The sequence below is a fragment of the Dreissena polymorpha genome, chromosome 14 (assembly GCF_020536995.1).
Source record: "Dreissena polymorpha isolate Duluth1 chromosome 14, UMN_Dpol_1.0, whole genome shotgun sequence".
Classification (NCBI taxonomy): domain Eukaryota; kingdom Metazoa; phylum Mollusca; class Bivalvia; order Myida; family Dreissenidae; genus Dreissena; species Dreissena polymorpha.
Genome location: NC_068368.1, coordinates 36,454,681 through 36,476,572, shown reverse-complemented (window position 1 = coordinate 36,476,572; position 21,892 = coordinate 36,454,681). Strand labels below are relative to the sequence as shown.

Genomic DNA, 21,892 nt, shown 5'->3' with positions numbered 1-21,892 from the left:
TCACCGTCGCACATATGCTTATAGCTACCATGTATGTAAGTTTCAAGTTTCTAGTGCTAATAGACTAGTGTAGGAGGAGCAGGTGGCCAGGACGGACAGACAGACAGACGCACATCACAACAATATTACCACTTTTCCTCCGAAAAACGTGGGGATAATTATTGCATAGTTTTTATTAAAAGCAATTTAATTAGGTTTCATCCTGTGTTAAGTTGTATGATGAACATTTGGTGCTATTGAAGTACTTTGCTCTCAACAAAAGTTTAGTTTCTTTACAAGTTTATTTCATCAATTTAATTACCTACACAGTCCTGAAACATGTACAATTCATCTCTTTAATTCGACCAGTTTGTAGTCACTCCAGAGACCAAAATCCACAACTTGGACAAATTTCTTGTGCACTGCTTCTGTAATGAACTTTAGAGAAACTGTACCGTGCTGTCACTGCACATACAATTTTCTCCAAAATTCATAGTCTAATATTTCTAAATTAAATATAAATGTATTATATATATATTCACCTTTAAATGGTATTCTATATACTGTAAAATCTGTATTATTCTGGGACATTAATTTTGGTTGATTTTGGGAGTTGATATGTACTCATCCACAAATTTTCCGCTTTCCACAAACAGATCGGAAAATGAATGATGCAAATTTTTCCCCCATAACGAAAATTTACAACTTCATGCATGATTTTTTCTAAACCACAAAATATCATGCAAATGAATTCATATGATTTTACAGTACTTAGTTTTACGCTTTATGCTTTGTCTTCAATCATTAAGTTACTGTTTGATTCTATTTTTGTTACTGTTTGTTATATATATTTATTATTTATGTATTGCAAAGGTGTAAAGATATAGTGACAGAATTATTACCATTTTTGTCCAAACAAGGTTTTTTCCAATACAGTAGATTCCACTTAATTGAATATGGAATAATCAAATAATCCGGTTATAAGAATAGAAATTGAAAAGACCAAACCATTTGCATCTCTTCCTATTGTAAAAACATCGCCTAATCTGATAGGAAATATGGCGTATTCCGGATAATTGTAAAGCCAATTATCTATTTTACACTATAATCCAGCATAGAATCTCATAAATCTCCAAGGATACGCAACGTATCAACGATTTTGACAGACACACTCCATTGACTGCCTTTGCTTTCATTTCACACCATGCATGTATGCAGCATCTGTCAAGTGTCATGTGACTTACAGGTGTAGTATGCAGGCCAAGTACAATACAAACACTGGAGTCTCCGGTTAAAACTGACGCAAAACACAGGCGCAAACTTTCGAATGCAAACTGGCGAGTAACTCACTTCAACAGTTTGTTGCCGATTAGAAGCAATTAAAAAGTTTGTTGCCGATTAGAAACAAACTGTTGACGTGTATAACTTGACAGTTTGCAATAGGTGATGGAATGTGACGCTATATTTTCAGTTGGTGTATATAAACCTACACAACTGCGTCTCAGTAAATCATATCTTAACATGATGTCGAACAAACGAAAACGCAACACTCTCAGCCTTGCTGACAAATATGAAGTCATCAAACTGCTGGATCAGAAAATGCATCAGACACAAATAGCGAAGAAGATGGGATGCTCCCAAAGTCACGTGTCTCGTATATCCACCTATCGAGCTGACATAATGGCGGGATATGAGGCCATCGCTAATGCAACACGAGAACGTCATCAGTCTGGGAAAGCAGCTGATGTGAAAGCAGTGTCTGGGCCTGTTCTCCAAGAAAAGGCCTGTGCCTTGGCAAAGACGCTGGACAAACCCGAGTTCAAGCCCTCTACTGGGTGGTTAAATTTTGTATCTAGATGGTAAATGCGAAAATCTTCAAGAAACTACACGGCGAGAAAAAATAACAATTTGTGTTGATGTATATGCATAATAGAAGTATGAATAATTATATATGTGCCTGTACAGTCAAAACAGTATCTGTGCTTTTCTATGCGTTTATTGAATAAAACAAGTTTATTTAGCAACGTATTTAACTATATAGCTTTGAAATAGGTTAAAAAACATACACACATGTATATATAAACAGCGATAACATTGGAAATATAACTGATTCTGTATAATTGAATACTCCGGATAATTGAATATTCGGAAGCGACAAATGGGCTAGTCAATTAAGCGGAATCTACTGTACTGTCTACAGCAAATGATTTACAAATTGAGGCTTTACTTGATGCAGTTTATCGAACAGCGTTAATAATACCCTACGTCCCAAGATTTTTGTATAGAATTAGATACAGAACCTTGGGCTACTTATATATTATATATATTATAAATGTATATGCTCATTCATGTTATCATAGGTCATTAGTCCCACTAACACTCATTTTATGATTATCATTATAATATTCAACGATTTGTTTTTACTAATTGGGGAAAAGTACCGGTACCAGCCAAATTGGGAAAAATATGCCCGAAAAACCTGAAGTTGGGATTATTTGCGTCTTAAAATCTTAATATTGGGAAATTGGTGTATTTAATTTTTTGCTTACAAATACTTTAAAATTAATAACTAAGTGTTGTCAAGTTGTCAATGCTATATTCACATTCAAGTCATAGCTAGCTGCGAAAGGAAACTAACTTTATGTCAGGGCTCAACATTAACGGTTGTCCTATTGCTCCTGGAAAGTAAAAGTTGGGTCCGGGCAAGTTATTTTTTAATCTAATTGTCCGCCCGGGCAAGTGCAAAAAAAAACAAAGAGCATTTAATTTAGACTTTAATTAGACTTTTTGCTGTAATAATTTTGTTATAAGATGTGCAAACATAAAAAGGTTTTTGTGGTGTATCATTTTGATCTTTGTTTAAAAATATGAGGTTTACAGTTAATGTGATAGTTCATGTTTGGGCAAGAGGCTTTACGTTCAGGGCAAGTAGATTTTCGAATTACTTGCCCGGTATGGCAAGTTGGTTTTAAGGTTAATGTTGAGCCCTGTATGTTATTTAAAAAATAAAAAATAAAAATATTTTTTGGAAACCAATTTGGATTTTTTTTACAGTCATTGGGAAATATGTAGTTTTCTCCTAATTGGGAAAGTGCCGTTTTCTGTTACTTTATACAGAAGGAAAAAATCGCTGAATATTATAATGTACATGTAGCAAAATTCAGTGAAAGTTGAGCTGTAGTGTGCACATGTGTTTAATTAAGTTATATCAATATATGGAAATGTGGTTCTTTGTACTACATTACATTAATCTATTGTAAGATATATGCTATATACAGGATAGGCTACACAAGGTAAACTTCTCACAATTTCAGGATTATGTTGCATTGTACAAACATATGTACACAAATTTCTCCCTTAAAAACATGCAAGTTAAGTTTGCAGTTTGAAATAAAAAAGAATTGTTAATGACCTACTCAAATGATGAATTAAGTTACAACAAAATGGTGGAGAAACTTGTTTGTGTTTGAACTGCATAATACCAGAAGTTTGCAACAACATGTAGGCTAAGAAACTACGAAAAAGGTTTGTTGACTTTTTTACTGCAAAATTTGAAGAATGGTATAGATGCCTTAGAAGTGTTACATGTAACCCGTATCTGTGCAATTGTCCAAACAAATATTGTGTTTGACCGGTCCTGGAGATACATTTATATTGTAGTCACATTTCCAGTTTATGTAAAATGTATGGGATTTAAGTCCAGGCCAGAACATAATATATTGCATATATTTTCATGTTTCACAGTATGACAAAAAATAGTCAACATGTTTGTTGGACTTGTTTTCAGATTTATGCTGATAAGTCAGCTTGTTGGGCTTGAGGTTTTTTATTATTCACATTCGATTCATTTGCACTGCTTTGTATAACATTTTTGTTTAATGTATGCATGTAATATTGATGAGTGTATGTAATATTGATGTGTGCATGTAATATTAAGGTTTGAATGGCAGCAGCAGAGCAGAGAAGACTGTAGAAGGTGTAAAACTAATTCCTGCATTTATCACTTTCAGATTTGCTAGAATTTGATGGAAGATTCCTTGATGGTGAAGACCTCTATAGTGGGCAGAATCATCACGCAGTTGGCGGGCATGACTTCATGTCAGCGACATATAGCAATATGTCTGTGGTTGCGGATGTGAACCATCCAAAATACCACAAGATGCAGAGTATAAAACAGTCGTCTTATGTTCGTGGCATTTCGTCTATGGGTGTTTCAGGTTGTAAACCTGTAAGTCCTTTGACAGGTTCAAACAATTCAAAACTGGTCTCAGTGACTAATAAATGCGCGGAAGATATGAAGGGTTCAGAACGACAGTGCGATGTATGCCAGCGTGTTTTTGGTTGCAACGCACATTTAGTGATCCACTACCGAATACATACTGGTGAAAAACCGTATGTGTGCACAGTGTGCCACAAGGGATTTGCGCAGAAAAACAATCTCAGAGGTCACATGACCATGCATATGAGCACCTGTCAAATGGAACGATAAGTAAAGTTATGGTGATAGAAAAACTAGCTTGTGTTTAATGTACCAAAAATGTTGCGTTTGCTTGTACATTAATAAACAGTTTTACCCCAAGTTTGAAATTTGGAAGTGTTTCCTGTGTGTTGTGATGACTTGCAGTAGTTTGTGAGTTATCATTGAGATATTTTGCTATTTTGTTGACAAGGGAACTCATTCAGCATTATAATGTATTATTTGTTATTTTTATGTTATTTACTTCAAGTTATACATTTTCTTATCCTACAATGACCAAGTCTTGTTTATACTTGTCATGTTCTTAAAGTGCGTTTTTATTTTTAATCCAAATATATGTTGCATCTGTAAATGTTGAAAACTGTCATAGGCTTGATAAAATGTGTCATTACTGTTATTTTAAACAATAGATTTCATTGTTAAGCTTACCCATGAAAATACTGTTTTATTATTGAGTATAATTTACAACTGACATCTGTTACTGATTGAAGGAAAGTACCTCAATGTTTTTGCCAAAGTACAAATGATTTTTAGCTCCACTGGCCAGAGGCCAGCGGGGCTTATGTCATGGTCCTGTGTCCTTCGTGCGTGCGTGCGTCTGTGCGTTAACTTTTTCTTTAAACATCTTCTTCACCTTAACTGCAAGTCCAATTCTGATAAAACTTCTCACAAATGTTCCTGGGGTGAACCTCTTTCAAATTTGTTCATATTATGCCCCTGGGGTCAAATTTGACCCTGCCCCGGGGGTCACAAAATTGAAAATTTGCTTATATAAGGCCTATTTTGTGAAAACTTTCAAAATCTCCTTCATAACCATTGGGCCTAGGGCTATCAAATTTGGTATGAAGAGACATCTAATAGTCCTCTACCAAATTTGTTCAAATAATGCCCCTGGGGTCAAACTTGACCCTGCCTTGGGGGTCACAAAAATGAACATGCTTATATAAAGCCTATTTTGTGCCAACTTTAAAAATCTTTCTGTCCATAACCGTAGGGCCTAGGGCTACCAAATTCAGTATGTAGTGACATCTTATAGTTCTCTACCTAGTTTGTTCAAATACTCCCCTGGGGTTAAATTTGACCCTGCCCCGGGGGTAACAAAAATGAACATACACATAAATGAGGCCTATTTTGTGCAAACTTTAAAAATCTACTTGTCCATGACCGTATGGCATAGGGCTACCAAATTTGGTATGCAGTGACATCTATCCTCTACCAAATTTGTTCAAATTATGCCCCTGGGGTCAAATTTGCCCCTGCCCCTGGGGGTCACAAAAATGAACAAAGCTTATAATACTGTGAAACCATTTATTTTCATCAGCACGAAATTTCGTCCTTTTTAAAAAAATGACTATTTCGTCAGCACTTAAATTCGTCCATTTCTGGTTTTGAAAAAAAACGTCCGATTTGTTTGTAATGATTGTAAAACATGTAATACGCGGTTGCATTCGATGCATTCAATACAGCCTTATTGCATTCGCGTTTTACAGGAAATGTCAGTTGTCAGTACACCGTATAATGTACACCCCTTTATGTCAAAACCGGATTTTACTTTAGTCAGGGGTGTAATTTTTCCGGGTTGTCCCGGATGTCACTTCTGAGATTTGCATAAATTCGTTTTAAAAAATGTGGGGGAGAGGGGCTAACACCGATTCCGCGGACGTATTTCATAAGCGGCCCAAAATATCCGCGGCCCGCGAAATCTCTCCGCATTTTACACTGGTAGATTCTGCCTAAGCATTTTTAAAACGAGCCATATAATTGGCTGTCGTTTCCCAATTGAAATCGTGTTCTTAAAATGCGCTCAGCTGATTTGTTTGCAAATGGCGCCGTTGTGAAGAGAAAATTAAGATTATTGAAATAACAAATAGCAATCGAATAAACGACTGACATCACCTAGTCTGATAGGAATAATGAAATGTTTTTGTCAAAAAAAAGACTACGTTTTAGATACAAGCAACACATATTTTGTTAAGAAATGTGCCCACTGAATTTGTGTCACGGAAACCAGTGTTTGCAAATTTGAATTTAGTCTACTCGCGAAGTAAAACAATTAAGAAGAGTATCGTTCGAACATGGAAATAGACAAACATGATTTGATTTATATTTCTGTGGGTCTGTGTATAATCAGATTCATATGCATATTCTGCTTTATTATGTTTGTCACGCTCTTCAGTTAAATGAACTTTGAACTGAGTGAAGATGTGAAATGCAAGATATTGAAAGGTAAACAAATTAAATATATTAATTTAACTCAGTTAATTCATCATTAACACCAGAAGAAACTCAAGTGTGTTTGTTTATATTTAGTCTATTAACTGTAATTCAATACATTGAAAAACTGCTGCTATTGACCACAATAAATACTTACTTTACTGTTTACTTGGCATCCTCAGTATGTTAAATGTGAAGTTTAACAGGTTTTTATAAAGAAATATTGTTATGAAGTTCAAAAAGTTGATTATTTTAATGTCTGTTTTTATGTTTGTCATTGCGTTATGCGCGCCATTCGCGTAGTCAAAATCAGTCAACAGAATTTTCTTCCCCTCTGACTTTGCCTCAATCACACCCCTGTTAGTGTGAATAGTTGACTGTTTCATGTTCTTTGTATCAATACCATCCGGGTATCGGTACTATACGTATACGAGTCTACAAACAAGGTGCGCGCTTCGGCATATGGGTATTCGGACGTTAAAAAAATTGACCTACGGTTTAGCGTTAATGCCGTCGAAAGCATTTAGCAATATAACTCGTTTTTTATTAGCTCATCTATTTTTTGAAAAAAAATTATGAGCTATTGTCATCACCTTGGCGTCGGCGTTGGCGTTGGCGTTGGCGTTGGCGTTGGCGTCGGCGTCCGGTTAAGTTTTGCGTTTAGGTCCACTTTTCTCAGAAAGTATCAATGCTATTGCATTCAAACTTGGTACACTTACTTACTATCATGAGGGGACTAGGCAGGCAAAGTTAGATAACTCTGGCGTGCATTTTGACAGAATTATGTGCCCTTTTTGTACTTAAAAAATTGCAAATTTTGGTTAAGTTTTGCGTTTAGTTCCACTTTTCTCAGTAAGTATCAATGCTATTGCATTCAAACTTGGTACACTTACTTACTATCATGAGGGGACTGGGCAGGCAAAGTTAGATAACTCTGGCATGCATTTTGACAGAATTATGTGCCCTTTTTATACTTAGAAAATTGACAATTTTGGTTAAGTTTTGTGTTTAGGTCCATTTTATTCCTTAAGCATCAAAGCTATTGCTTTCATACTTGCAACACTTACTAACTATCATAAGGGGACTGTGCAGGCAAAGTAATGTAACTCTGACTGGCATTTTGACAGAATTATGTGCCCTTTTTATACTTAGAAAATTGAAAATTTGATTAAGTTTTGTGTTTAGGTCCACTTTATTCCTACAGTATCAAAGCTATTGCTTTCATACTTGCAAGATTTATGAACTATCATAAGGGGACGGTGCAGGCAAAGTTATGTAACTCTGACTGGCATTTGGACGGAATTATGGGCCCTTTATACTTAGAAAATTGAAAATTTGGTTAAGATTTATGTTTTGGTCACTTTACCCCTAAAGTATCATAGATATTGCTTTCATACTTGGAACACTCACAAACTATCATAAGGGTACAGTAAAAGGACAAGTTGCATAACTCTGGTTGTCATTGTTACGGAATTATGGCCCTTTTTTGACTTAGTAACTTTTAATATATGGTTAAATTTTGTGTTTCGATCCACTCGAAGTATCAAGGCTATTGCTTTCAAACTTCAAATACTTACATGCTATCATGAGGTTACTGTACCTGGCAACTTGAATTTTACTTTGACCTTTGAATGACCTTGACTCTCAAGGTCAAATTATTAAATTTTGCTAAAATTGCCATAACTTCTTTATTTATGATTAGATTTGATTGATACTTTGATGAAACTACTCTTACCTGACATACCACAATAGACTTCACCCAAACCATCCCCCGTGCCCTCCCCCCCCTCCCCCCCCTCCCCCCCCCCCCTAATTTTTTTTTTTTTTTTTTTTTTTTTATAAGATCATCTCACAAATGACCACCACACCCTCACACTATACCCCCACCCCACCCCCCCACCCCCCCCCCCCCAAATTTTTTTTTTGATTTTTTTTTTTTTTTTTTTTTTTTTTTTTTTTTAAAGATCATCTCACAAATTATCACCACACCCTCACACTATACCCCCCCCCCCCCCGATTTTTTTTTTTTTTTTTTTTTTTTTTTCGCTTTTTTGGAAGATAATGTAATAAATGTCCACAACCCCACACTATACACCCCTCTTCACTCCACTCCTCCCTCCTTTGTGATTGAAAATGAGAGTCCCTTCACCTTTAAAAAGAAAATAGATGAGCGGTCTGCACCCGCAAGGCGGTGCTCTTGTTTCACTATTTCTTTACTTGCAAAAAATACTAGTGGCTTATAACTTACCTTGCAATCTTTTTTTACTCGCATTTTGCAAGTGTGCGAGTGTTTATTTCGAGCCCTGTGTATATGCGTGGATTACGCTGGATTTAAATACCTCATGCCTACGGTAATTCAGTCTTATTTGTTTCAAATATGGGACATGATTGTTCGTTAGGATCTTGAATTCGTCCATCAGTCGAAGACAAATAATAATGGTTTCACAGTAAGCCTATTTTGTGCAAACTTTAAAAATCTTCTTGTCCATAACCGTAGGGCCTAGGGCTAGCAAATTCGGTATGTAGTGACATCTAATAGTGCTCTACTTCAAATGATGCCCCTGGGTTTAAATTTGACCCTGCCCGAGGGGTCACAAAAATGAACATGCGCTTAAATGAGGTCTATTTTGTACAAAGTTTAAAAATCTTTCTGTCCATAACCGTATGGCATAGGGCTACCAAATTTGGTATGTAGTGACATCTAATGTTCCTCTACCAAATTTGTTCAAATTATGCACCTGGGGTCAAATTTGACCCGGCCCTGGGGGTCACAAAAATGAACATATGCTTATATAAAGCCTATTTTGTGCAAACTTTAACAATCTTTCTGTCCATAACCCTAGGGCCTAGGGCTACCAAATTTGGTATGTAGTGACATCTAATAGTCCTCTACCAAATTTGTTCAAATTATTCCCCTGGGCTCAAATTTGACCCTGCCCCAGGGGTCACAAAACTGAACATATGCTTATAAAGCCTCTTTTGTGCAAACTTTAAAAATCTTCCTGTCCATAACCGTAGGGCTACCAAATTTGGTATGTAGTGACATTTTATAGTTCTATACCAAGTTTGTTCAAATTATGCCCCTGGGGCCAAATTTATATATAAAAATGCTCACCCTTCCAACTTTAAGCGCCCAGTGGGACAAGGGATAGAAAGAGAAAGTGACATGCTTGAGTACATTTCAACCCATGCGCATTGCACGCTTTTTTCGCATAAAAAACAGTGGAGCGATACAGGGCCATCATGGCCCTCTTGTTTAAGTTTTAGCAGAACTAAATAAGTTGGCTTGTACTTATGCATCAGGTAAAGAAATATACTGGTAGTAGTCAATGAGACGCTGGAAATATTTACAAGTGTGTTGAGTGAGCCATTTGTGTGGGTGTAAACCCTTTACCCTTAGATACGTTTTTTGACGCACTTGTAGTCCCTTAGAAAGTGACATTGAACTAAATACAATTCATACTAGATTCAAGCTTTAAAGTCTCTATGTCCAACCCTTAGATATGGATGAGCAGCAAACAGCATAAAACCTGAACAGACTGCGAGTTATTTACAGGCTGTTCTGTATATTTGCTGTTTGCACATAGCCTTTTTATTTCCGAACCACTATAGTAGAGAACATATGGTTTTTTCCCTGTCTGTTGGATTGTTGGTTTGTTGCTTTGTTTGTTTGTGTCAAACTTAAACATTTGCCATAACTTTTGCAATATTGAAGATAGCAACTTCATATTTGGCATGCATGTGTATCTCATGGAGCTACACATTTTGAATGGTGAAAGGTCAAGGTCATCCTTCAAGGCCAAAGGTAATATATATTGGTCAAAATCGCTCATTCAATGTACACTTGCAATAATTTTTATAGCAACTTGATATTTGGCATGCATGTGTATCTCGTGGAGCTGCACATTTTGAGTGGTGAAAGGTCAAGGTCATCCTTCATGGTCAAAGGTTAAATATATGGAGACATAGTGTTTCACAAACACATCGCTTATTAACTTTGCCTCTGATCCGGAAAGGTTTAAGCAAGTGGGATTGTTTTTTTTCCTGCCCTAGAGTTGTGCTGAAATCAAACAGTTGTAAAAAGAAGGACTTGGACTTAAAACGCTTTGTAATTAACATTTATCACATTCACTTTCCAAGAGAACATACATATATGACAAAGATACCATAGAAAATTCATTTATATTACAGGTTACACACTGGATTATTCCCCAAATGAAAAAAACAAGATGCTATCGGGAACTCATGAAAAGCAACACGAGTCATTAGTCGGGGTCAGTGGCCCGGGAATACAATGTCCAGTGTGCGGGCTGAAGGTTCGCTTTCAGTCCCATCTTGAGACTCACTGGAGGATACACACAGGGGAGAAACCGTTTAAATGTGACGTATGCGGGAAAGGTTTCCGAAGAAAATACCATCTGAAAACACACAGCGTGTGCCATATGAAGCCATTGCAGTGAAGCAGTTTGGAATACAGCTGACATATCCCATGATAATTGCAGTGATCCATGTTGATTTTATTCCTATAAATTAAAAATTAAGTTTTTCCAACGACCAGTGTGGAGATTATGCCACAGACACTTAAATATGGTCACACAAAAAATTTGGTAAAAAACACACATTTTGAAAACAAAATACAGCGTGTATTGTATATGAATAAATATGATGATATACTTGAAATAGACCTGGTTTTTGTATGCTTGCAGAATGTGTGGTCCAATGCCATCCTGATTCAAAATGTTCGCTTTCATTCAGTGGACTGAACTACAACAATCTGAATGCCTTCAGAGATTGATTTTGACTTGTATATTTTGTCTCTTGGTAGTCAGAAGTTCTTACCAGCCGTAATCTGGATATGTGCCCTTTTTGCTTCCAAAGAACATCAACTTGAATGTTGTCTCTTAACTCTTTCAGTGCTGGAACCGAATTTTGAAGGCCTTTGCAAACAGTTTGGATTCAGATGAGACGCCACAGCACGTGGCGTCTCATCAGGATCCAAACTGTTTGCTATTATGATAGTATTCTTTGAGTAAAAATCGAAGAAAATGCTAATTTTAAAAATTCAGCAGACAACATTTTAGCAGAAGACAAATTTCCCAGCATGCAAAGGGTTAAATAAAAAGAATTAAGCCACACTCTGGGGAAATGGGTCATAATGCTTGTGTGTTGTGTCATCCCAGGCTATCAGGGACAACACTTTCATGCCTAGACTTGACTCTTGTTTAAAAGGGATTTTCTGTAAAAGAACAATCCCATAAACGCAGAATGTTTCATCTGTGGGGCCTACACAATGTAATCTGGGAGGCACTTCACACACATGCATTAAACCCCATTTACCCAGAGCTCCACTAAATTGTGAAGCATGATTATCATTCTAACTTTCATAGATACAATTCATAAACCTGATAATCAGCGAACGCCATTCTTCATTTTCAGCGGTCGGTTTTCGGCATACCACGCTGCCAGCGAGGTATCATCATACGCCATCACAGTACCGTAGCCATGCAGAGGAAAGCCTAAATAACCATAGCAACGAACAGTGCTCATGCACAGTGTGTGGGCAGGTATTGAAGTCGCGCTGGAACTTGAAGCTCCACATGATGCGCCACACGGGTGATAAGCCTCATGCTTGCAGGCTGTGTGATAGAAGATTCCTGCAGAGTAACTCCCTCAAGTCTCACATGATTGTGCACATGAGGCGCGGGGAGTGTGACGTCACTTGGACAGATGTATAGGAAGTAGGTTAATGTGTAAGTTAATGTGTTTGAGCAAATTAATGATATTTTCTGTGTAAATCTGGCTTGAAAATGCATTTTTTAAAAGAAACTAACGTACGGTTCTCGGCCTTGAAAATGAAAATTTGGCCTTGAAAAGTCATTGAAAAGTGCTTGAATTTAGGTTTGAGATTTCTGTTTGAACCATGTTAACATAATAATAATAAAAGTCATAACAACTGGTACATTTGTACATGTATTTGTATATAAATAAACTGATATAAATAACAACAATGGGTATTTGGATATAATTAACTAAAAAATTACAATAACTGGGATATAAATAAGCATTGTCCCTCAAGCCCTTTGGGTCCTTAAGTTTATGCTTTGCCCCTAAAATGCATGAGAAAACTTCTAAGTCCTTTTTTTACAAAATCTATGTTAAGATCAAGTGTTGGCTGGTCAGGTCAAAATGAGTCGCAAATGGAATACCGAAAACAAGTGGTAACAGAACAAGACCTATAGAATTATGTTAATTGTTTAAACCTATGTACGGTAAAAACCCAGTCATAAGTCGAGATTTTTTACCTCCAAAATTTGATTAAAATTACAGTATCGACTTACGAGGTCGACCATGAAAAAAAATAATGAAATTCGACGAAGATTGATCCCCGCGGCAATTGTTGTTGTTGTTGTATCAAAAAAAATCTGAGAAAACTGGGCGTAATGCATGTGTGTAAAGTGTCGTCCAAGATTAGCCTGTGAAGTCCGCACAGTTCTGCTTTTATGGTATTTTTCGTTTAAAGGAAGTCTTTTACACGAAAATCCAGTTAGGCGTAAAGTGTCGTCCCTGATTAGCCTGTACGGACTGCACAGGCTAATCTGGGACGACACTTTACCCACATGCATTATGCCCAGTTTTCTCAGAATATGACTCATATGTTAGTTTATATCCCTGCAGTGACTGGGCCAGTTTTGTCACTTCACACATCTTGATGACTGCATTTATAAATTGTCTTCCTTCATGAGGGACTCTTAAGTTTTGGAGATGTAGAATTATTTATGTTATTTGTGTAAAGACCTTACTGTGTAATATACAAATAAAAGAAGTGAACAATTTGGATATCTTATTTATCATTGATTTCAAATGGAATACCGAAAACAAGTGGTAACAGAACAAGACCTATAGAATTATGTTAATTGTTTAAACCTATGTATGGTAAAAAACCCAGTCATAAGTCGAGATTTTTTACCTCATAAATTTGATTAAAATTACAGTATCGACTTATGAGGTCGACCATGAAAAAATTTAATGAAATTCGACGAAGATTGATCCCCGCTGCAATTGTTGTTGTTGTTGTTGTATCAAAAAACTCATTGATTTACGACACATGAAATGTCGTCTTTTAACTGATACTTATCTGTCAATTAATATAACCACAGTTTGCAACATTTCCATTGTTTTTACTTTCATAATTTAATCCAAAGTTTTCATGTTAGCAGGTGTTCTTTATAACTGAACAAACACGTCTTTATGCCGAGCTAAGCCTTTATTTGTCAGTCAGCATTCCGCTGAAACATGACTGGCATGTATGTGCCCTGACCCGGGATCGAACCAGGGACCTCTGGATTTTAACGCAAGCGCCTAATCCACTAAGCTACGGAGGCACTGAACGCGTAAACAAAAGATCAGGTCATTTTTAAAGTCGAGCGATAATTGGCAACCCGTGTGAATTGACAGTTTGATGTCATCAAAGGAGAGCCATTTCCTGTCAAGAAGCCATAAAGCATCACCCTTCTCGCCGATAAAATAAGATTCCTTTAATTTGTGAAGCGACATGTTTAACCAATCACGAGTTTGTTATTAACTGGTTATCGTCCAATTATGTTTGAGCACGTGCATAGCTCCACCTTTTAAACTGTTATGTAGAACAAAGGTGGGGTTAGCGGTCTATTGGTTATGTCAATCATTGTAATAAAAACGTGTTTTACCGAAGAAGTAATCAATTGTTTTGATAGATAAAAAGTGCAAAGATTTGATTACAGTGATCACAGTGTGTCATCGGATTATAAGTTTGTGGATTAATACTAGCGTGGACAATTTAGTGCAAACTTTATAATAAAAATTTATTAATTTGACTAACACATTTGATTTGTGAAAATGCCTGGAAAACGCAAACGCCATGCGAATGACAATGTGTTTAAAATACGCGTGATAGAATATGCAGAGCAATCAAATAATAATAATGCTGCTGAACGCAAGTTTTGTGTTTCGTATGTCGTTGTTGTGTAAATTACGATGTACATGTATATACGTCTTGGTTTCCTATGTTGTTGATTTTGTTTTTATGTGGATCATAATGATTTGCTTGTCTATATTTTTATATCATTTTCGATTTCCTAAATATGTATCGTATTGATTATATTACACAAAGTACAAAATACACGTGTCTGCTATGTCTATGTCGCACAGGGCTATAATGACGTCATGGTCTATGTATAGAATAAAAACTTCCCGTACATTTTAAATGGCGTCTGTTTATGAAATTCGTGAATGGACAATTTCTGACTCGACTTATGACTTGGACATATTCAAAATCTCCGATTTTCGTCTCATTTTTTACCCCCCGACTTATGAGCGGATAGACTTATGACTGGGTTTTTACGGTAGTCCTTTTTCCTGTATATTTGCCCTTTTCAAGAGTTTAAGTAACTTTTTGTACCAAATTAAATCAATTTCAACACAAATGAGATATTTGACTTAATATTGAATGTCTTTGCAACAAAACAAAGGAAAACAAATTTACATACTGGTCAGATATTTTTTCAGTTTCAGATAAATTTACCTAAAGCACTCTTACAAACCCAAATGTTCATATCTGTCATTTCAATCTGTTTAGTTTTGATATGATAGCACTACATTTTAAAATAATTTTGATATAAATCATTAAGTACATATTCTGATTAACTAATTGTCATCAGCATACATGTAATGTTTACAAGTGATTTTTTAGCTCGACTATTTTATATGAAATATATATAGTGGAGCTATCCTACTCACCCCAGCGTCGGCGTTTCCGTTAGCGTGCAAATGTTAAAGTTTTTGTACTACCCCAATTATTTTCATTGTCCCTTGACATATTGCTTTCATATTTTGCATACTTCTTTATCAACATGACCCCAACCTATAAACAAAAGCAGACAACTCTATTAAGCATTTTGTTATAATTTTTGCCCTTTTTCCACTTAGAATATGCAGCAAAAGTTTAAGTTTTCATACTACCCCATTTATTTTAATTGTCCCTTGACATATTGCTTTCATATTTTGCATACTTGTTTACCAACATCACCCCAACCTATAAACAAGAGCAGACAACTCTATCAAGCATTTTGTCATAATTATTGCCCCTTTTATACTTAGAATATGCATATTATTGATAAATCTATGTTAAAGTTTGCGTTCCATCCCAAATATTTCCTATATCCTTTGACATTGCTTTTATAAGTTGCATTCTCGTTTACCAACATGACCCCAACCTATAAACAAGAGCAGACCACTGTATCAAGCATTTTGACATAATTATGGCCCCTTTTACACTTAGATAATTGAACAAATTGCCATAACTTCTTTACTTATGATCACATTTTATTATTACTTTGACAAAACAACACTTACCTGAATACCACAATGGATTCCACCCAAACAATACCCCACTCCCCTACCCAGAATCCCTCCCCCCCAACCTCCCCCCCTCATTTTTTTTTAAAACATCTTATAAATTACCAAACCCCACATTATACCCCCCTCTCTCCCCCTACCCCCTCTACCCCCCTCCCCCAAAAAGTTTTTTTTTTAAACATCATCTAATAAATTACCACACCCCACATTATACCCTTCTCTCACCCCCCCCCCCCCCCCCCACCCCCACCCCCCCCCCCCCAATTTTTTTTCTTTCTTTCCTTTTTTTTATTTTGGAAAGATCGTCTAATAAATTATTGAATATGAACCATTTCCCCATTATTGCTTACGTTATACTGTCAAGCACTCAAATAGTCGAGCGCTGTCCTCTGACAGCTCTTGTTTTAATTATTGACATTTAAAAAACCTTTTAATAAATTGTTACAGAATATCAAATGTGTCTGTGTTTAAACAAAAAGCAACAGCATTATATGTGACTGATTTATCATAATAAATAAGTTTTATCAGAGTAATTTCCAAAACTTTTGGGGTCAGTTGAATCTAAAGGAATGGGCAACACTATCTTAGGGAAGGATATTGGTAAACAATGGTGCATATTTTAAAATGTATTGCAATAAAAGTCTGCATATTGCAATTATACGAGGTAAAAGTTATGCAGCTTTAAATTGTGTGAATAGAAAATGTATTATTATGTTTTAAATTCATGCGTGTGTTTTACAGTGACAAGCACCGAAAGACATCTTCTGCAAGGCATCTGCAACGAGACCTACGCAACCCATTGCTATTCCGAGATGGCTTTCCCCACGTGGTCACCCAGGCGGGGCAAGAGGACCAGTGTTTCTGCCCAGCAGACACCCATGCAGTTGAACGTCCTTAATCATTTTGGCGACATTGAGATTCAATGCAAGAAATGTTCGCTCAGTCTGTCCCATGTGATGAGAAGCCAGGGCGATGAGTTTGTTCTGGCATGTCCTGCATGTGGTGGAGCCCTGTGTCATCGAATGGACAACAAAATTGTGTTCTACATATGTAGGTTCTGTGCAAAGAAAGAGCGAGATTTGTCGGATTTGAATCGTCATGAGTGCGCTGTCCATTTGTTTGCCACTTTTGCCAAAAAGCATTTGTAGACCAGAGCAGGCTCGGTTGACACTTGGTTTCCAAGCATGGCTTAGATTGTAATTTAATGTAAAGTTGTGATTGTGAACAAGACGTTTGTTTGTATATTTCATTTAAACTTTTAGTTCTGAATTTAAATTTGAGATTATACATTGTACTCTCTTATTTTTGCATTCATGTAATTTATATGCCCCCCTTCGAAGAAGAGGGGGTATATTGCTTTGCACATGTCGGTCGGTCTGTCGGTCCATCCACCAGGTGGTTTCCGGATGATAACTCAAGAACGCTTATGCCTAGGATCATGAAACTTCATAGGTAGATTGATCATGACTCGCAGATGACCCCTATTGAATTTCAGGTCACTAGGTCAAAGGTCAAGGTCACGGTGACCTGAAATAGTAAAATGGTTTCCGGATGATAACTCAAGAACGCTAATGCCTAGGATCATGAAACTTCATAGGTACTTTGATCATGACTCGCAGATGGCCCCTATTGATTTTCAGGTCACTAGGTCAAAGGTCAAGGTCACAGTGATCCGAAATAGTAAAATGATTTCTGGATGATAACTGAAGAACGCTTATACCTAGGATCACGAAACTTCATAGGTACATTGATCATGACTCGCAGATGACCCCTATTGATTTTCAGGTCACTAGGTCAAAGGTCAAGGTCACAGTGACCCGAAATAGTAAAATGGTTTCCGAATGATAACTCTAGAACGCTTATGCCTAGGATCATGAAACTTCATAGGTACATTGATCATGACTCGCAAATGACCCCTATTGATTTTGAGGTCACTAGGTCAAAGGTCAATGTCATTTGAAAATTAAGTTATGAGCTTTTGTCATCACCTTGGCGTCGGCGTCTGGTTAAGTTTTGTGTTTAGGTCCACTTTTCTCATAAAGTATCAAAGCTATTGCATTCAAACTTGGTACACTTACTTACTATCATGAGGGGACTGGGCAGGCTAAGTTAGATAACTCTGGCGTGCATTTTGACAGAATTTTGTGCCCTTTTTATGTCCCCCACTATAGTAGTGGGGGACATATTGTTTTTGCCCTGTCTGTCTGTCTGTCTGTTGGTCTGTTGGTCTGTTTGCGCCAACTTTAACATTTTGCAATAACTTTTGCTATATTGAAGATAGCAACTTCATATTTGGCATGCATGTGTATCTCATGAAGCTGCACATTTTGAGTGGTGAAAGGTCAAGGTCAAGGTCATCCTTCAAGGTCAGAGGTCAAATATATATGGCCAAAATCGCTCATTTTATGAATACTTTTGCAATATTGAAGATAGCAACTTGATATTTGGCATGCATGTGTATCTCATGGAGCTGCACATTTTGAGTGGTGAAACTTCAAGGTCAAGGTCATCCTTTAAGGTCAGAGGTCAAATATATGTGGCCCATATTGCTTATTATATAAATACTTTTGCAATATTGAAGATAGCAACTTGATAAATGGCATGCATGTGCATCTCATGGAGCTGCACATTTTGAGTGGTGAAAGGTCAAGGTCAAGGTCATCCTTCAAGGTCAGAGGTCAAATATATGTGGCCCAAATCGCTTATTTTATGAATACTTTTGCAATATTGAAGATAGCAACTTGATATTTGGCATGCATGTGTATCTCATGGAGCTGCACATTTTGAGTGGTGAAAGTTCAAGGTCATCCTTCACAAGGTCAAGGTCATCCTTTAAAGTCAAACGTCATATAGGGGGACATTGTGTTTCACAAACGCATCTTGTTATACTTAGAAAATTAAAAATGTGGTTAAGAAAATAGTATACTTTTTGCGATTGGGAATATAGCCAAATTTCGGCTATTAAATCGGGCCAAAAAAAACCCTGCCTAGGATCATGAAACTTCATAGGTACATTGATCATGACTGGCAGATGACCCCTATTGATTTTCAGGTCACTAGGTCAAAGGGTAAGGTCACAGTGACTCGAAACAATAAAATGGTTTCCGGATGATAACTCAAGAATACTTAGGCCTATGATCATGAAACTTCATAGGTACATTTATCATGACTTGCAGATGACCCCTATTGATTTTCAAGTCACTAGGTCAAAAGTCAAGGTCACAGTGACAAAAAACGTATTCACACAATGGCTGCCACTACAACTGACAGCCCATATGGAGGGCATGCATGTTTTACAAACAGCCCTTGTTTACATAGTGCATAGTGCATCAGTTCCGTAAACACACATCTGCTACGATGTAAAGATAAATGATTTGTTAGATTACGCATCAACCTTGTATGTTTGGTTTTTAACAAGTGGTGTTTGAGTAAGTGTTCACGAGAGCAGACTGCACTGACTTATCTGGGATGACACTTTACCCATATACATGAATCCAAGCTTTCCCAGAGTAATGTTTAAATATTCATATAACCAGCATTCAAGAGTCTTCAACATTACTTATACTGGAGTGTGAATAAGACTTGTGGACAAAGCAGAATTCACTAAAAAAATCAAGCCAAGGTATCTTGACGCTATGCTGTGCTTGACAAATGATATCATGTTAACGGTTCATGTGCCATTCCTTTAAAATATATATACCAGACTTTAATAATAAACTTGATTCTAACCTGCTTTGATTTATGTTTTATACACACGACGTCACATAAAATGGGTTGGTTCTCTTTTGAGCATCATAGGTTTATATTTTCCATAGTTAAGGCATGAACTTTCACTATGATATATATTCCTTGCCAGATGCTGGCTAGTGATACGAAAAAAGGCATGAACTTTCACTATGATATATTTCCCTGCCAGATGCTGGCTAGTGAATAGGGTGGGTTCAATGACGTTATTAAATAATAAACTTGACACCATCATATTTTTTCTTACCAGATGATGTCAGAGGCAACAATGGCGGTAGGCTGGCCAAGGATTGTATATACCACTGTTCATACTGCAACAAGTTATGGAAAACTCGGGCCAAACTGGAGCGTCATGTACGAACACACACAGGGGAAAAGCCATATCAGTGTAAGCTATGTGGGAAATCATTTACACAGAAAGAGAGCCTGAAGTGTCATCAGTGGACGCATATGAAACAATGAACAGCAGGGCGATGTTAAACTGCATAAGTGTTTGGATGTTTGATTGTGAACTTCAGAAAAATGTTTAACTTCCTAAGTGCTTGAATGTTTGTGAACTTCAGTACAATGTTAAACTGCATAAGTACTTTGCTGTTTGTGAACTTAAGTAAACTGCATTAGTGCTTGGTTGTTGAACTTTGAATAGCAGAACATTGTAAAACTGCATAGGTGCTTGGATGTATGTGAACTTCATCACACTGTTAAACTGCATAAGTGCTTGGATGTATGTGAACTTCAGAACAATGTTAAACTTCAGAAGTGCTTGGATATTTGATTGTGAACTTCAGAACAATGTTAAACTGCATAAGTGCTTGGATGTTTGGTTGTGAACTTCATTACAATTTTAACTGCATAAGTGCTTGGTTGTTTGGTTGTGAACTTCATCACACTGTTAAACTGCATAAGTGCTTGGTTGTTTGGTTGTGAACTTCATCACACTGTTAAACTGCATAAGTGCTTGGTTGTTTGGTTGTGAACTTCATCACAATGTTAAACTGCATAAGTGCTTAGTGGTTTGGTTGTGAACTTCATCACAATGTTAAACTGCATAAGTGCTTAGATGTTTGGTTGTGAACTTCATCACAATGTTAAACTGCATAAGTGCTTGGTTGTTTGGTTGTGAACTTCATCACAATGTTAAACTGCATAAGTGCTTGGTTGTTTGGTTGTGAACTTCATCACACTGTTAAACTGCATAAGTGATTGGATGTTTGGTTGTGAACTTCATCACACTGTTAAACTGCATAAGTGCTTGGTTGTTTGGTTGTGAACTTCATTACAATTTTAACTGCATAAGTGCTTGGATGTTTGGTTGTGAACTTCATTACAATTTTAACAATTGCTTGGTTGTTTGCTCGTGAACTGCAGAGCAATTTGAAACTGCGGAAGTGCTTGGTTGTTCAACTAATACTAAATCTGTATAAACAATTATCCCTGTCAGTTGGCGGCTTTTCTTGTCTGGCTTATTATTTTGTTGTACTTAATGGTGTTTCAAAATAAATTCACACATATGTTCAACAAATCAAGACAATTTGTTGCATGCAAAACTATGTCGCTCTCTTTAAGGTCAAGGTCACTTGACACTAGAGTTAGTGCATAGTCCCTATAACTTCACATTCCCTTTTGGCTTTAACTTTGTGGTTCATTATGGGATTTCAAAATAAATTAGCACTAATAATAATTGCATCTGGAATGTGTTGTTTGAAACATCCATATCTGTTGCACCAAGGTCAAGGTCACAGTTTACCCTTGAAGTTGTGTATAGTCCATATATTGTATTAGTTATAGTAGTTGTTCATGTGACTTAAATTCTTTTTCTTGTTAGTGTATTGGCAAAATTTGTCATTTCAAAATTACATGGGTTATGCATAACTATGGTGCTTGCTTAAAGGTCAATGTCTCATGTGTGAAATAAACTTTATAGGCAACAACTGTTACAAAGGTTGGGTACATACATGCAGTATAAAGGGTTAACAAACTAGTGTCAGTAAATTTGAACAACACACTCAACATTGAACTAACAGAAGACTGCATGATAATAGTCTGAATTCCAATTACAACCATGCTTGCTCCGTCTGAAGCCTG

At 36.6% G+C, this 21,892-nt stretch overlaps 1 protein-coding gene across 1 annotated transcript in view; it reads left to right on the top strand.

The window, feature by feature from the left end:
- LOC127857730 (endothelial zinc finger protein induced by tumor necrosis factor alpha-like) overlaps window positions 1-21,776 on the top strand; it is a 67,134-nt gene extending 45,358 nt beyond the window's left edge. Inside the window, exons 5-6 of the mRNA XM_052394386.1 lie at window positions 16,805-17,113; window positions 20,058-21,776. Coding sequence (XP_052250346.1) covers window positions 16,805-17,113; window positions 20,058-20,269 — 521 coding nt within the window. The 3' untranslated portion in view covers window positions 20,270-21,776. The remainder of the gene's footprint in view (window positions 1-16,804; window positions 17,114-20,057) is intronic.
- The last annotated feature ends 116 nt before the right edge of the window (window positions 21,777-21,892 follow it).